The sequence below is a fragment of the Micromys minutus genome, assembly GCF_963924665.1.
Source record: "Micromys minutus genome assembly, chromosome: 28".
NCBI lineage: Eukaryota > Metazoa > Chordata > Mammalia > Rodentia > Muridae > Micromys > Micromys minutus.
The window spans coordinates 13,772,999-13,790,543 of NC_137963.1; the positions used below are offsets into that span (position 1 = coordinate 13,772,999).

The window sequence follows — 17,545 nt, forward strand, 5'->3', positions numbered from 1 at the left end:
ATGCAATGAGAATTTGTAAAAGAAACCTTAATATGCATTAATAGTATAGGAAGTTTTGGGGAGATTTTTCTGAGGAGTTAATATTTGAGTTAAGATGTGGCCCATGAATAGAAGAAGTCAGCCAGGAGAAATCAAGGACCCAGGAGGAGATGGAAGGAAACATTTTGTACAGAAACTAAGCATATGCCTGGACTGAAAGATAAGGTATATGCAAGGAACTTAAAGGTCCTTGTAGCTGATAAGAGGAAAATGTAGCAGGGCAGTATAAGATTAGTCTAGAGAGGCAGTGGCTTGTCTAGACATCACATTATATACGTGGCTGAAGAGTTTTGATTTCTATCATAAGAGTAGGAAAGTATCACAGAGCAGTTTAGAGCAAGAAACGGCTACATAGTTTGCCTTTTGGAAAGATGACTTTAGCCACAGGGTGGGGTTGGATCAGGAACTTAGCTTTCACAATTGTAATGTCTACAGAGGAATAATTAATGGAATGGCTAATGTTCTTTCCTGCTGTAACTCTCATCTAGATCATAGCTTAGGCATGACATAACCTTTGAGAAAAAAAAAATCATTGTTAAAAAATATAGATGGGACCTAAAGGTGAGCCTCTCTTCCTATTCTGCCTCCCATTTCTCTGCCTGTTCAAAAAAAATTAATTGTTGCATCAGATGACTGCCAAAGCATCCTCCTTTTGCAAAGCTAGCCATTTGGGTCATCTGTTAATTCTACACTGCTGCTGTCTTGCTGGTTTTAGCCTGAGTTGTTACCTTTTAAAACCACTTACAGAGGATGATGAATGGAAAAAGCTAGAGATTTATTGATCAAAGGAGAGCACCCAAGACTATTGATTATTTGATTAGTAAATGGATAGTATCTTTAACAAGATACATAGGCTTGTTTGTTTGATCAGGGGAGTTTTTACAAAAACCGTTGACACTAAGTAGCTTTTGTTTTAAGTTTAATTACATGCATATGACAATGTATCACTGGGGAGATGCTTTTTATGTTTTAATATTCAAGACACAAGAGGGCTAATTCCAACACTCGAGAATCAGAGGAGGAGGATAATGAATTCAAAGCCAGCCTGGGAATCAGGAGGCTTCCTGCCTTAAAAGCAAGCATGCAAACTTCACTGAACCACTAATAGCCCTTGCTTAATTCTCCAACGAATACAAACTAGACCAATAAATAGATGATAACAGTAATTCCGGCGATTAATTGGTCACTAATTCATTGTTCCATCTTCATGACACACCTACCCACACAATTTCTAGTAGGAAGACAATATTTTATAAGAGTGCCTAAAATTGTGTTCTTTCAATAGCTTGTTGTATCTTAATTGTGGAAGAAGAAATGTCCTAGTATGGTTTCCATCTTTGGAAAGTCCCAGTCCAAATGTATTGATTGCAAATTAAAAAAAAAAAAAAAACATGCAAAGAAACAATTTAAAATTTTACATTTTTACCTAATCTATAATACTCCCATATTCTTCTCTAACTATAGGTACATCCCAAGGGTCTGAAACTCAATTTTCCATTTTGTACACTAGAGTTACACACAGGAGTTGCTAAAGATTTTCTGTAAAGAGACAAGTAAGCACATATTTTCTTTAGTGTAACCACTCAGTTTTCCATTGTGGTTGTAAATGAACAGATATATCTATTTTCCAATAAAACTTTATTTGCAAATGCAGGAAGTCAAATGACTCTGTCTCATGCGCACAGCCCTGATTTGTAATATCCTTGTTTGGATTTCTTCCCTGATCATCTATCCAAATGGTTGTCCTCTTCCATGTTCTTTCCGTGTCTTTCCGTAATGCTCTTTCAGTCTCCCAGCTGCTATGATGCCTTCTTCACAGTCTTGTTTTGTTTAATCTTAGTGACTACCCTTCTTTAATCCCTCTGAAGGAATGGTTAGCTGGAATTCTCAAGTCTTCCTTTCCGGGAGCCTTTGATCTGGGACTCATATGCATTTGCTGACAGCCAGACAGAATAAGTGGAGCCCAGATCCTGGACCTGAGGGCAGAAAGAATAATGAATGAAGGCTGAGTTTATTTGGATTTCTAATTGGCAAGCCCATTTCCAGATCAGCGGCATGTCACAGCAAGCCAGAGCAAGATGTGAACACTCTTACTTTTCTTTCTGACCTAACTGCCTAGGGCCTTCATAGCCACTGAGATATGTGTTTACCTTTATTTTTCCAGGTTTGATAGCAGCTGCCATCTGGACCATACTCTGTTCCTTAGTGGAGGTTTCCTCTGTTTTGTGACTTGTACATTTTTGAGGTCAATACCTCATAGTTTATGATGTCACCCCTCCAGGACATACTGCTGTGTACCTTGAAGCTTTTGGTGCATCAGAAAGCCTCCCCTCTCTTTTTCTTTCTTTTCTTCTCTTTTTGTCTTTCTTTCTGTTTGTTGTATAATATCTTATATAGAAAAGCAGCTTGCTTTAAAAAAAATAAACATGGAACTGCTATATTTGAAGTTGAGAAGTTGGTAGGCATCTACTTCACTAACTCTAGTCATATGGAAGCAGTTGCTCAGGTGCTCCCCAGGACTTCTTCATTTTTATCGTGTATGAGTTTTGATTTGCAAGTATGTGTGCAGAGCACACAAGTGCCTGGTACCCATAAAGACCATAAGAGAGCTTGGGATCCACTGAAACTTGTCACAGTTGCGAGCCACTGCGTAGGCAGTAGGAACTGGGACTCCCCACAGGAGCAGCAAATGCTCTAAACTGCGGATCTATTGAGACAACCCTACTACTTTGATTAGGTTCAGTGTGCTTGTATGTACTTGACATGTGTAAAGAGGCAGGAGAAAACATTGTGGAGGCTCTTCTCACCTTTCCCTTTTCCGTGGATTCCTGGGGTGAAACTCAGGATGTCAGGTTGTGTGGTAAGTGCTATTTCCCATGAACCGTCTTACTGGCCCACTTCCTGTGATTTCAAGAATTCTTCAAAATCTCTGAACTGCATCATGAATAGATTTTCCTTCATTCATAGTTCCCCAAGCTCCCTTCATAAGTATAAAGCATATCCTCAGCATCATATGAAATAACAAAAGTGGGCAGAAAGTGGTTGATACTATGGATTAAAAGTCAGAGAGCTTGAAGGGAAAGAAAATGTAAGGTAAGATTTCCCTCCACAAGAAGATATACTTATTCAGAGATGATCAGCTAAGACAATAAAAACAAGCTTCTTGAGGTAGATTAAATTAGAGCATTAGGGGCTGTAAAAGATTTCCAAGGCTGGGCATGGTGAGGGAAAACACAGAGACAGGAGCTTCTAAGTATATAGACCATGATGCAAAGGACTTTGGGGGGGCGGTTTCCAGATTGTATCCCAGGGAGCACATGACAAAATCGGAAGGAAAACAAAATTTCCTAAGGAAGGCGGTAAGCATCATAGAGGAAATCATGCCCATACAAGACAATTTTATTTTATTTATGTCACTTTCCACTTATAACTGATTTTATTGGTTTATTAACCCCATTTCAAACAACTAGTGATCCAAATGTCCGGACATTGAGAGATTTTTATTAGTTAGTTAGTTAGTTAGTTTTGTTTTGCTTCTCCTTCCCCCTCAAAGCTGCAGAAGTTTTAGCAAGCAGAACAGTTATCCAAACCAAAATTGGCTTGACCTGATGTTCATGCTTCTCTCATTATATTGTTTTATGGAAAATATAAAACTGGAGCACAAACTTAAAAAGCAGGGGTATAATTTTTGGAAGTTGATGATAGACAGAAGAAAATTTCTGGTCAGGAAAAATATCTGAGTATTTACATCTTGCTTGTAGAATCATTCCCCGAGACCTACAAATTTAACATGTGGAAAGTGGGGGCTCCCCAAAGCAACAGATTATCTAGTATAAATAGTATAGTGAGACATCATCCAGTTACCTTAACTCATTTGCCAGTAGTTTTCTGAAAGAATGATGAACAAGCTGCCTTATTATCCTTGTTTTTTTTTTTTTTTTTTTTTAAATAGGTACCGGTTTCTCAGCGAATGCTTCTTGTTGGCCTAGAGAATTACCCACTTAGACCATATTGGATTGACCTGCTCGTTTTTATAACCCTCTAGAAACCACGGAGCTGGGCAGCAAGAAGGAGCTCAAGTCCATGCCTTTCATCACCTACCTCTCTGGTCTACTGACGGCCCAGATGCTATCAGATGACCAGCTCATCTCAGGTGTGGAGATTCGCTGTGAGGAGAAGGGCCGCTGTCCGTCCACCTGTCACCTCTGTCGCCGGCCAGGCAAAGAGCAACTGAGCCCCACACCAGTGCTGCTGGAGATTAACCGTGTGGTGCCACTTTACACCCTCATCCAAGACAATGGCACAAAGGAGGTGAGCTTCCCTGGCCCAGATGCCGAGTCAAGTCTGACCAACCCTCCCAGCCCTGGCCCTTATGGACCCTTTGTTCATGAGGATTGTCCTCCTCATCAATAACAGTGGTATGGCGCTTTCTGCCTTTTAAAGATTCGTTGTTCTATCCTCAGTATGTTCAGATATTAATTACACCAGCTGCAATAATGAATAAACCCCCAAATCTCAATGTCCCAACACATTAGATGTCACTTTATCTGCACAGAATTCCAAATAGTTGTTTTTGGTTATAAGATGGCTTTTGTCTGATAGGTGGTTCAGGGACCTGGCTTAATACATTTTTGTTCCATTAGCCTGAGTAACCAAGGTCACTGTGGAAGAAAATGGATTTATTTTTTGGAGGGGGCATGGCATATTACAGCTTTCAGTGGGCCAGACTTGGAGGGCCATGAATGCCAATTACCATTCCAAGAATTATAGCAATCCAACCATTGTCTACATCTGTCTACAAGAGAGACAGAGAAATATATTTCACCTGAGGAATCTATAGGAAGACTGTATAGGGTTAATAAAAACCTAATGATGCTTATCTCATTATATTCAAGTCTACAATGTACTTAAAATATCGATGCATGTGAACCTGTTGATATTTGACCTTTTTTTTTTTTAAGTCGCAATGAAAGTTCCATATGAAGAGTCCCATGATAAACAACACAGGTGATCTAATGAGCAGTGTATCAGCACAGTGGTGGCAATGTGGGACTCTCTCTCTCTGAGACTCTATGAATAAGTAGTACACATAGTCCAAAGGATGCCTCTGAGTCAAGCTTTCTTCATCTGCAAATTGGTACAGCACAAGTTAAGCTGTGTAGCCTTTCACAGCATGTTCTTAGTATGCGGGAGAGTTGGAGGGTTGACAATTCATTTCTGTTTGGATCAGGGACAAAAACCTTTTGTGTATAGACTTTATGACAGTTTTGCTTAGCATGGTTGCAATGTTCAATGTTTTGAATGCATAGCAAAGTATTTCTATCACTGACTCTTGCGACTCTAGAGAATCTCGGGCTTGGGAAAGTGGTCACTAGATGTCACTGTGTTTCTCTAAGAGACCTGATAAGCTGGGAGGGCTAGTCATTCATTCATTAAATCAGTAAGTATACTTTTAAACACACTCTTCATGACTAATACTATAGAAAAGAAAGAGTAGAAGAATAGATATGCTCTCCTCCTCCCTGAATGCCAGGAATCTAATTCCCTCCTCATATATGACCTGGAAGGACTGTAACACTGGACAGCACCCATCTTTTTCTATATGGTCTTTCAGTTTGTGAAATCCACAGACTTGTGGAGAAGACAGATATTCATGAAGCAGTCCCATATAATGAAGCCAGAGTATATAAAGTCCCAGGGGACAACTCTGGGCTCATGAGTTTAAAGTGCCTGCCAAAGAGCTCTGTGGGACCTGAGAAGGCTTTTCGGAGGAAATGACATTTAGAGCAAGTCCCTGTCACTAGCTCCATAAAGTGGATACAAAGAATCCTGCCTGTTCAAGGAGACAGAGAACAAGGGCATTTCAGATTGGAGGTCTAGGTCTTGAAAAGGCCAGAAGAGTGATCAAATACAGTTCATTTTAGAAGCAGAATGAGGACCAGCGTGGCTGGTGTCTCTGCCTCCCAATGCTGGGATTAAAGGTGCACATTGTCATACTTGGCTGCGTCAGATTTTTCTGTGTGGTCAGACTATGTGGAAGAACCCTGTGTGGAAATGACGGTGACCAATGGAATGATAGCCACTCAGGAAGGCGGGTGTAAAAATAGTATTTATTCCTATTTCATCCTTCATCGGTTTTCCCACTTCTGCTTTAATCCCATATCATCCACTCTTCTGCAGCTTATGCCTCTCTATGCCATCTCTGAGTGCTCAGGAGCGGCTGCACAGATAAACACCAACATGCCCAGAGTACATGCTGGGCCTCGTTCACGTGCCACTTCATCTGATTCCCTTAAAAGCAGGTATTATAAACCTACATCTCACAGACATAGAAGCTAAAGTTGGTGAATATCACTCAGAATTACGCAGTGACTAGGGGCTGGAGGCAGGATTCACAACCAGGACAGATTAGTGCAGAGCTTACACTACCTTATCTGCTTCCGTGAAGACTTAGTTTATTGCAGAAGTCTCAGAACATTGTTCCTATCTCAGTCAATCTGTCCTTTTCTCTGGAGGGAAAGAAAAGCCTCAGAGCAACATACTTGCTTGCCAGGGCCTTGCTCTGTTCCGAACTCACGACTTGACTTCCAACTCCAGATCTCTGCCTTTTAGTATTTTATCTATGAGATTAAGAAAATGTATATGACTGTTTTGTGTGTGTGTGTGTGTGTGTGTGTGTGTGTGTGTGTGTGTGTGTGTGTGTGTGCTTGCTTTTAGGTTACTTCCACTTCTAGATAATGCCTGATAGTTTTGTTGATGCCCAAACTGAATATGGTTTTCAAGTCAGATTCACACTTTGTATGGGAGAGTTCAGCAGTTGACCAAAAAAACCAAGTGGACTGTACTTAACTGATTTTTATGGGAACATTCTGGACTTTGATTCTGAATGGCATGAAGAGTAAAATCTGGATAATTTTGAGAGACTATTGGACACTAACTCTTCAGGTGGCTGGGGTACCCTGGGATTCATTCCAGTGAATGCTTAGAAAGGGATAATGCCTTTTGATTTAGCTGGAAAAGAATCTTTAATTACACTTTGTGCTGTGAGTTTTGAATAAGCAAAACGTTCTTTTAAATGAGCATCTTGGTGATGGAGAATTTGATTGCTGCACAGTTCTCCTCCTCCACCTGTTAAATGGCCCTTACAGAGCCCCAAGCCACAGATCTTGGCTCTGCACAACTGCTACTTAAATGTACTAGACTTTGTGTGGTTACTAATTTAGCCTGTGGGTAAAGTAGAGACTCCAAGTGGGGAAGACACAGGAGTGTCACAGTGAAAACCCAGACAGTTGGATTTGAATCCCACATCTGGCATTTACTGCCTGTGTGACCTTTCTTTTACTCCTTCATCGAGTTACAATTATAATATCCATCCATCCATACCCGTTTCAGGGCTGGGCGTTTTGTTTGGGTGAAGTAGACAATTGAAACACCAAGGATCTAAATTAGTCACTCTCCTTCATTGTTACATGTCATTGATTGGATGCCTGTTGTCTGGATGTGGTCTCTGTGTATCTAAATACAGAGAAAATACAATCTAACTTCATCCAACATCCCCTTTTGGTGTTGTGATAAAGTCAGATCCAAGTTCTTCTTTTTAAAACTTGTATACTTAACGTTATATTTGTTTGTTTTATGTACTTTAAATGTATGTGCGTATACATGTGATCCACATACATACAATTTCTATATAATATCAGTATCGATAGTGAAAATATCACATTTTTTTCTTTAAGTGTACATTAGTGATTTTTCTCGTAATTAATTAATATGTATCAATATTATGGTTTTCTCTAAGAAGTTATAGGAGTGTATCTGGTGCCCAATATTGTGAATATTTTATAGCTCAACATGACAAGCAACAGAATAAGATGAACAATCAAACAGTTAAAAAGCAAAATATATTAATATATAACTATCCTAAGATGAATAGGGAATTTCCATCCATCAATAGGGAAACAAATATTGAAACCAAAGTGAAATGCCACCTTACTCTCAATTGAGTGACAAATGACACACAAGTAGAGATTTTAGAGCAGTGGGGAAAATTTGGAACCAACATACCAACTTTGAAGCCAGATAAAAAGGAAACCTTTTGAGATTGAAAGAAAATCTTATCACCTAAAAAAACTCATTTCCCAAATGCCAATATTCCTTATCAGATTTAGTAATGGGAAGAGAAATATATTATAATATTGTACCCCCTCCCAGTGAAAATTCATTTACTAACTGAGGTATATTAAAATATCCCATCCAAGTACTGAACAAAAGGCCAACCATTGACCAGCACAACTTGGGATTCATCCCATGGGCAGACACCAAACACTTACACTATTACTGATACTATGTTGTGCTTCTAGACAGGAGCCTAGCATGACTGTCCTCTGAGAGGTTCTACTTACAGTTGACTGAGACAGATGCAGATACTCACAGACAAGCAAGCAATAGACTGAGGTCAGGGACCCCTATGGAAGAGCTAAGGGAAGGATTGAAGGAACTGAAGGGGATGGCAGCTCTGATGGAAGACCAACAGTGTCAACTAACCTGGACCCTGGGAGTCCCCAGAGACTGAGACATCAAACAAAAAAGCATAAACGGACTGGTCTAAGGTCCCCATTCTCATATATAGAAGAGGTCTGCCTTGTCTGGCCTCAGTGGGATAGGATGTGCCTAATCCTGTTGAGAATTTATGCCCCAGGGAGGGGGGGATCCCTGGGGGGCTGTTGCTCTCTGAGGTGAAGGGGAATAGGAAGGAGGTGAAGAACTCTGTGTGGGGGCAACATTTGAGACATAAATAAAATATTAATTAATAAAAAAAACCCCTTAGTTTCCTCATCAGCAAAGTGGGTGTGGACAAGTTTACCCTCTGAAGTCTCATGCTGAATAATTAGGAGACCACGTGATAGGATTTTGAAGGTTGTAAACTATTTCAGGTCTGGCAATTCACTTCCAATTCGGTGAGGATTTTAGTCTTCATGTAGCCTTAGGAAAAGCCACATATAATTTTGGTCTTGTTGTGGCTGTTTGGTCTTCCTGTAGATCTTCACTTTCTGCCAAAGACACTTATGTGCTTCATTTCCATTTCTTGGCTCAAACAGAAGAAAACTCTGATTAACACATAAAAAGAAACTAATAAAGCCTCTTCTACCTCAGCTATTACACCAGCACCTGTTCCACCACTACCACCACGCTGTCTACCACAATGACTGCTGCCATCCCCCCTCACCTGCTACCACCGCCATCACAAAAGTGATCATTGCTACTATATCACTAACAACCACCATTACCGTCAACACAGCAATGACCACACATAAATGCACCATGACCCTCACTACAACAATGATTACAACAGCAACTTGAACAAAACTACCGGCATAATAAGGGCCATTGTGTTACTATCATTATCAATCTCTTCATCACTATCAGTATCACCATAGCAACCATCTCCACCTTAAGTAATGGCTGTCTTCACTCATGGTATCATTACTAGTGTGCCCTAGTGTGCTACCGCTACCATTACAATTACTTCTACCACCGTCCTTATCACCATAGTTACCAGCACCACCATCAACCTACCACTACCCCATTCCTATTACCATCCCCATTGTCATTACCCTTGCAACTGACAAGGTCATTGTACCACCATCGCTTGTCACTAGTATGTCCTTGTGGAATGAAATTACCGTGTGTCAGTCAGATACTGTGCTAGGAAATATGGCACAGAGAGACCATTAGGATGTAGACTGTAACTTCAAGGATCTCACAGTCTAGTAGATGAATCATAAGACATATAAGCAGCTCTAATTACTTGCATATGCTGCATTAATGCATGACTTATTTCTAAATAATTAAATAAGCATTCCAAATGTATTAGACAGCAGTGAGAAACTCTGAGCAGCTGGATCTGGAAAATGTTCTGGGGGACTGAAGGTACATACCGGCATGTAGTGCATATATCAATAACCTGAAGTAGGTCTATTGATGATGAAGTTAATAATCTTTAATATATAATATATTATATATATATATATCAGTGTGTGTGTGTGTGTGTGTGTCTGTCTGTCTGTCTGTCTGTGTGTGTCTGTGTGTCTGTGTGTGACCTTTCCATTGATCCAGTAGTTTAAATGGCTCCAGATATTTTACACAGACTCAACATTCCTCAATGTAAGACTCTAACATTCAAGTTACCCTCAGTCCTGCCATCTGCATAACACTTCTAGGTACTGGGCTTTTTTATTCTTATTTAACCATCTAGCAACTTATCGAGGGAATACTAGTGTTCTTCCTATTTAGGAGATAAGAATATCTAAGAGCAGAGAAGCCTACCCTAAAGTCTATATTATGCCTGGTCTGGAACAGAAATGGAAGATAATGCCCCTCGAATGTGCCAATCCAACCTGTTGCCTCTTTTTACAAATAAAGATTATATCAATACGTTCATATCTGTTGTCGATTTTCTGCTACAGTGACAGAGTTAAGTGGAAACCACAAACACCCTAGAGTAATTCTTAAAAACACCCCCTCTACTCCTTAGCCTAAAATATCTACAAAACCATTATCTCTACTAAAAGATAGTGGAAGTGAATGTGAGAGAAATATGTAAATAAATCAGTAGGTAGAGGCATTAGTCATTCAGAGTGACCATCTGAGTTTAATGCCTGGGACCCACATGATGGAAGGAGAGAGCTGACAATAGTAAGTTGTCTTCTGACCTCCACACGTTCACACATGTCACACGTGTGCTATTGTAAGTGTGTGCCCAGTTTCGCCCCCCCACACACAAAATAATATGCAACAAACATATTGAATAGAAAAAAAGAAATCTTGATAGTGATTAACCTTAAACGTGTTTCTAGCATTTGGAAAACCGTCACGTGTGTTAGCACGATTCCTTATTTGTTTTCCCCCTCAGCACATTTGAACAGTGCTTTATTTTGCTAATTTCACAAATTGAAAATAAAATACCCAAGGTTCAGACCTATGTAAATATTCTGTGATCATACAACTATTCAATTAAAGGGTGAGAATTTAAACCCAAGTGGTTAATTGAAAGTTAAGGATTTGGGCTGGACAGATAGCTCAGCCACTTCAGGGTATGCACTGCTCTAACAGAGGATCTTGAGTTTGGTCCCAAGCATCCTTATCAAGTGATTTACAAATGTTTATAATTCCAGCTTTATGGAGTCTGAACCCTTCTTGAAGAATCCAGAGGAATCTGAACTCACATGTGCCTTACCCACACAAAGGCATACACAGCTACCTAAATCTTTAAAAAAAATTAAAAAGAAAATTAAGAATTTTAAGGCAAGATCCTGAGTCTAGAACTTATATGTATTTAAGAAGCCACTCTTGCAGTAGGTGGAAGGTACTCAGGATAGAGTAGGGGGACTTGTTGACAAGAAGGGTTCCAGGGCAGAGAGAATGGAGTGGGATATGGGACATGAAATGACTAAAAATTGGGTAAAATGTAAAAGGGTTGCATAGAAAGCTGAGTTGTAGATAGGATGGAATGCTGTATTAAGGGATATGGGGTCTGAAAGCTGTATGGAGACTTTGATGTCTGGATCAAAGGAGAGGTATTACTTGATGGGAAGGATAGACTAAACACTGGACTTGAACTTCACAGACTAGAACTCTTTTTAGTGAACATACTGTTAATTTGCTATTTCTGTCTCTTTGATTTTAAAAAACGGTTGGATATTATCCTCAGAAAATTCATTCAAAATTGTGTGTGTGTGTGTGTGTGTGTGTGTGTGTGTGTGTGTGTACCTGATATGTGTGTTTTCTCGTGTATGAAACTGCATGTATCTGTGGAGGTATGTGTACATATGAATGTATGGGTCCATGTATAAAGGTCAGAGAATAATCTTCAGTGTCATTCCTCAATACTGTCTACTTCTTTGCTTTTGACAGAAGGGCCTCTCCATTGTGTAGAACCCCAAAATTAAGCTAGGCTGGCTGGAGAGTAGGACCCCAGGTATCTTTTTCTGTTTCTGCCTTCCCAGATCTAGGATTATAAGTACATCACCATGCCTGGATTGTTTTTTTTTTTTTTCTTTAAACATAGATTCTAGGGACCAAACTCATATCTTCCTGCAATGCAAGGCAAGCACTTTACCAGCTGATCCATCTCCATAGACCAGAATTATGCATTTTGTATTATTGTTTTTCCTACGAAAAAGATTCATGGCATCAGCAACTTCCCTGCCTGTTCTTCACTCAAACGTTAGAACAGTCAAATAAGAGGATCTGTCAGGAGAACTATAGCAGAAGTCAATTCGTGTGTGTGTGTGTGTGTGTGTGTGAGAGAGAGAGAGAGAGAGAGAGAGAGAGAGAGAGAGAGAGAGAGAGAGAGAGAGAGAGAGAGAGAATGAGAGATATGTTTGGGGAGAGTGGGAATCCAGCTTAAGTAATTTGGGTAACTATTGATTAAGAGATCAGATATCAATGGTGACATAAATTCCCATCATCTGGAAGCCTCATTTCTACCAGCATATGTCCAAGGGACAGAAAATTAAGCAGTTTAGTAAATCATATGAAATGGTGGATAAACAGATTATGAATAAGAGAGATGTAGTTGTGTATTCAAGAATAGAGTTCTGGGTCTTGGGTTTCTCAAAAAAAAAAAAGACTCTAATCACTGGAGCAATATGGAATAAATATTCAATAAGCTTCATGGCCACTTTGAACCAGTTCTGTTTGTCTAAAGAGCTGAGATCCTACCTTTCCATAAGCTTCCCCCAGGTTCATTCTTACACTATTCTTTATATTCTTGGACCAAAACTTTGCTTCATATGTCTTTGCCATTTTAAAACTCATATAATGAATTCAGGAAGTCAAATGTTTGTTATGATGTAGATTAAATTTTCTCACTATTATCGGTCACTTCTTCTTCATCTCAGATTCTGAGATGGAGGTAAGCTGCCAGAAGTCAGCCTGTCAGGCAATCCTTGGCAGTAGGAAAGATCAGAGAAAAGGAGAGGAATAATCCGAATATTACTCAACACACACACACACACACACACACACTCACTCACACACACACACGGTCAATTATAAAAAAGGAGCTTAATACTTGGCTTGCCTACCTACAAAACAAGAAAACAAAGCTCTTTCATAGGAGTAGAAAACTAACAGATTCAGAAAAACATACAGATCACAAAATCTTAGCAAATGCAAATGTTTTTGCATGTCAGAGAGTAGATCAATTTGATGAGGCATCGGATTCCATTATTAAATGGGGAACCTCTTCCCTGTACTTTAACAATAACAAGCGTCTGCTAGGTAGTGCCAGGAGCCCAGCTCAAACACTGCATGCTCTTAGCTCTTAGCTCACTGAACCCTCTCCTCAACTTCACATGCACATAGCATCATCATCTTTCTTTGCTCAATGTGAAAAGAGAAGCAGTGAGAAGCTCAACCACTCCATCCTAGCTAGTAGAGATAGGATTTGTCATCAGCACCTGACTGCTTCTCATTATTCTGGCTCTTTGCTTCCATCTTTTTGCAAGAGAGTAACGAATGGTTGCCTAACATGTAATAAAGACATTATCACTTCATTCTGCTTCCTGTGTCCAGCTATCATCTCGACGTCAATCAGTGGCCATCTTCTGGAAATCTGAACAGTGTCTGCCCGCATCATTTCATTATCCTTCATCATGGGTTACTCCCGGTATTTGTGTCTCCCGTTCATGTTCCTCGAAAACCTCTGTGCTTCATCAGCTGTGAGAGGCCTTATCTATCTTCTGGTGGTGCTTTCTATCTCAGCTTTCATTATCCTGAGGCCATGGCAATGCCCATCATTCACGTTTTTCTTTTAAGCTTCCATATCTCTATCCATCCTCCAACATCTCAATAGAGCCTGTAGATCTGTCTTCTTAATGGCTTGCCAAATGCATTCATTTTATCCATCCTGATCCAAGTCTTCCCTGTTCTACCGTCTCCTGAGAACCAACAATGATCCTGTTCCCTTAAATCCATCCTTTGGTATGTTGTCAAATCAATAATTCCAGCACTAAACCTCTCACAGAGTTTTCCTGATCCGATGATGTATTTATTTATTAGTTGATTTCCAGTTGCTTTTAGGATCAAGAACAAAGTCATCATCAAGACCCTTTCTTTTTTTTTCAATCTGTATTTACATTTCAAATGTTATACCCTTTCCCCCTACTCCCTTCCCTCCTCCTCCTCAATTTGCTTCCATGAAGGTGCTCACTCTCCCAATCACCCTGTCTACCTCAGTTCCTTGGCCAAAGAAGATGGAATGATCTCCCATGCTCATGTATTGGAAGGATCAACATAATAAAAATGGCCATCTTGCCTAAGGCTATCTACAGAGTCAATGCAATCCATCAAAACTCCAACTCAGTTCTTCAAAGAGTTAGAAAGAGCAACTTGCAAATTCATTTGGAATAATAAGAATCTCAGGATAGCCAAGAACCATTCTCAACAATAAAAACTTCCAGGGAAATCACCATCCCTGACCTCAAGCTGTATATATACATGTACATATGTATGTGTATGTGTATATGTATATGTATATGTATATGTATATGTATATGCATATGTATATGCATATGTATATGTATATATTTCTAATATCCACTCTTTCTTGTTACCTCATTCTCTCCTTCAGTCACAGTGATTCTTTTTCTATTTTCTAAAAACGAGTTCCTTTTTTTCCCCCGGACAAAAAGATTCTGTATGTGCCATTCCTCTGGTGATGTGGGTGCCGGTCTTGCCCACTCACTCTCTTCTTAGCAGACTGATGCTCACTATCAGTTGGCCAAGGCTTTATGACTGATGAGTCCTCCCTTATGCTTCTTCACATGTGTCCTTGAGCAACTTTCTTGTTCTTCTATAGCCCTTTTCACAGTTAGCTGTTCTGGTTTTATCTGTTATCTGTCCATTCGTGATTGTTTCACTGTTGTTTGCATCTGTTCCTCTCCATGGGATTATTTATGATCACACCTGGGCTGGTGAGGAATAAAGATGAAGAAGCATAAGAAAGAAACGAAAAAGGGAGAGAGAGAAAAAAAAGAAAAAAAAGAAAATGAGTGAATGAATCAAAAAAGCAAGGCAAAGGAAAGAAAAGGTGAATAAGGAACAGAAAGGACTTTATAGTCATATAGTTTTTTCCTCTCCCTATCTCTGGAGAGGCGTGTACACACACGTACAGGTGGACAGAGAAGGGTGTGCACACACGTATAGGTGCACACATACGGGCATGTGCATGAAGTGACTGAAGGAGGACATCTGGGAATATCTGGGTGTCTGGTGGTTTCCTCTATCCTTTTACTTTCATGAGACCATTTTACCTGAAGGTTGGCTAGCTTGGCTGGTCAGCAAGCTCCTGGGATCTTTTGTCTTCTCCCTCCATTGCTGAAGTTACTCCCATGAACTATACAGTTCATGGCTGGTATCTGCGCTTTAGAGATTTGAACTTTGGTCTTTACTTTCTCAGCAAGCACATTTATTTATTCAGCCATCTCCCGATCCTTAGAGTTTTTTTTTTTTTTTTTTTTTTTTCTTTTTGTACAGAATAGAGTTTATTTGGGACCTGGGGAGAGGGAGAGGAGTTAAGAGGGCAGTAGAGGCAGAGAGAGAGAGAAGAGGAAAAGAGGAGAAGAGAAGTGAGCACAGGGGGAAGGGAGGGAAAGGAGGGGTAAGGGGGAGAGGAGGAACAAGTGAGGGAGAGCAGGGCTGGAGAACAAGAGTGAGTTTTGTTGTTTTTAATCGTTGTTTTATTCATTTATTTTTAATTCACTCTCAGTAGGATGTTACCATCTGGCCCATAATTCACTATATAGATGAGATTGATCTTGAACTCAGAGAGATCCACCTGCTTCTGCCTTCCAGGTGCTACAATTAAAGGCAAGTGCCACTACACCTGACATCTATGTTTTAATTTTTTTCTACTACATATTTTTAAAAGCTTATGCTTGACCATTCTCAGCTTTTATATGCTTTTTTTCCCTTTAGTGCTCTCTGTGAATTCTCTTCTCTCAAAGGAAGCTACTCTTTCTGTTTCTGAATTAAAACATTTTCCTATACATTCAGGGGATGATTTTATGAGGTCAGAGACTGGACCGAGGAAATTATATGAGTAGCTTTTATATGATATAGTGTATGATTAATGTATTTAAATGAGAACATAATGAAGAGTGAAGAAAGGTCAACAATCTGCAGGGGTTTGTCCACAATATAATTTCACTATGTGAACTGTACCAATTATCCCAATAGTGTTAGATATTTATTTTTACTTTATACGAAAGGATACATAGGCTTAAATCATATAGACAACCATTGCTTGAGGTCCAGAACAGAGCTACAGCAAGAATCCTCTTTCCAGTTCCCCTACAACAACTCATTCATCACAGCACCATCTGAGGGTGTCATGCAAAGGCTAGCCCAGCCACAGAAATGTGAATGTCCAGAACAGGCCAAACTTCAGGCCCCATTCCTACTGGCATTTAGCCCTGTTCAAGAGGGTTCTCTTCTTAGGTCATTAAACAATTTGAGTTAACAGTGGTGTTAAAGGTCCAGAAAGAATTAAAAACCAATCTAACATTCTCTTTAGATCTATCTCTAATCTAAGAGGAAGGAAGGAAGAATTCATTCCAGATGTGCCTCACAATGTGTCAGGCACGTACACTCGAAGACACCACTTATACAAATGGCCATTCTATATACGGTCTTTATGGTCAACAATAGGGGTATACCTGGTATCTCTGAACAAAAGAGTTTAGGGCTGTAAATTATACCCTGAGCTCAGAGGAAGAACATGAGGGATGTAACTCTTTCTTGCATCATGAGGTTTTGTTCTTGTTCAATTTTTCCTGTACATTATACCACTTAAAGGAACAGTGTCAAACCTCACAATCTTCTCTCACTGCAAAATTGATTTTGCTTAGGAAATCATAATAGATATAAACCTAATAACACGTGGACTTTCATGTATTAATTACTGAATTTAATCAATAGGCAGCTCATCCCAAGCAGACCTTACCAGCCCTGTCATCTAATTTGACAAAAAAGATCCACCTCAGACATTAAGTAATGTTTTATGTAAATATTAAAGTCTTCATCTCTAAATGATAAACATAAAACCACCTTAACATCACCACCAAGCTTCTCCAATTAACAGCAATTTCTTTCCATCACCAGCTTCAGGTGTTGTTTGAGGTTGAGAGATTTGTCTTTGACTTTTGTTTCCAGATTATTTGTTCCAATGAAAAACAAAGGGAAAACAAATATTAAACTGCTTTGAGAGGCTTTTAAGAGGGACCCTTCTAATCGACAGCTTTCTTTCTCTCCCTCTCTCTCCCTCTCCCCATTTTGCAATATGACAAAAGTAAATAATTTGTCCTTTAGAAATCTCCCTACCCTGGATTAGTTTGATTTCCATCCCATTGTGTTACCTTGTGTTTTTAGTAAATACATAGTATTTCTTACCATGATTCCATGGGGGTTAATATTCAACATTAATTTGGAGCCATTATTGAAA

The 17,545-nt window shown here is 39.6% G+C and overlaps 1 protein-coding gene across 6 annotated transcripts in view; it reads left to right on the forward strand.

Annotated features, from left to right (window-relative positions):
* ASTN2 (astrotactin 2) overlaps nucleotides 1-17,545 on the forward strand; it is a gene marked incomplete at both ends in the record, with an annotated part of 945,572 nt that overhangs the window by 736,636 nt on the left and 191,391 nt on the right. For 4 of the 6 annotated variants that reach the window (XM_080940102.1, XM_080940100.1, XM_080940099.1 and 1 more), the window contains one exon: nucleotides 4,085-4,350. In XM_080940102.1, coding sequence (XP_080796228.1) covers nucleotides 4,085-4,350 — 266 coding nt within the window. Of the gene's footprint in view, nucleotides 1-4,084; nucleotides 4,351-17,545 lie in introns of those variants that run through there. The other 2 variants (XM_080940103.1, XM_080940104.1) reach the window with 1 other exon arrangement.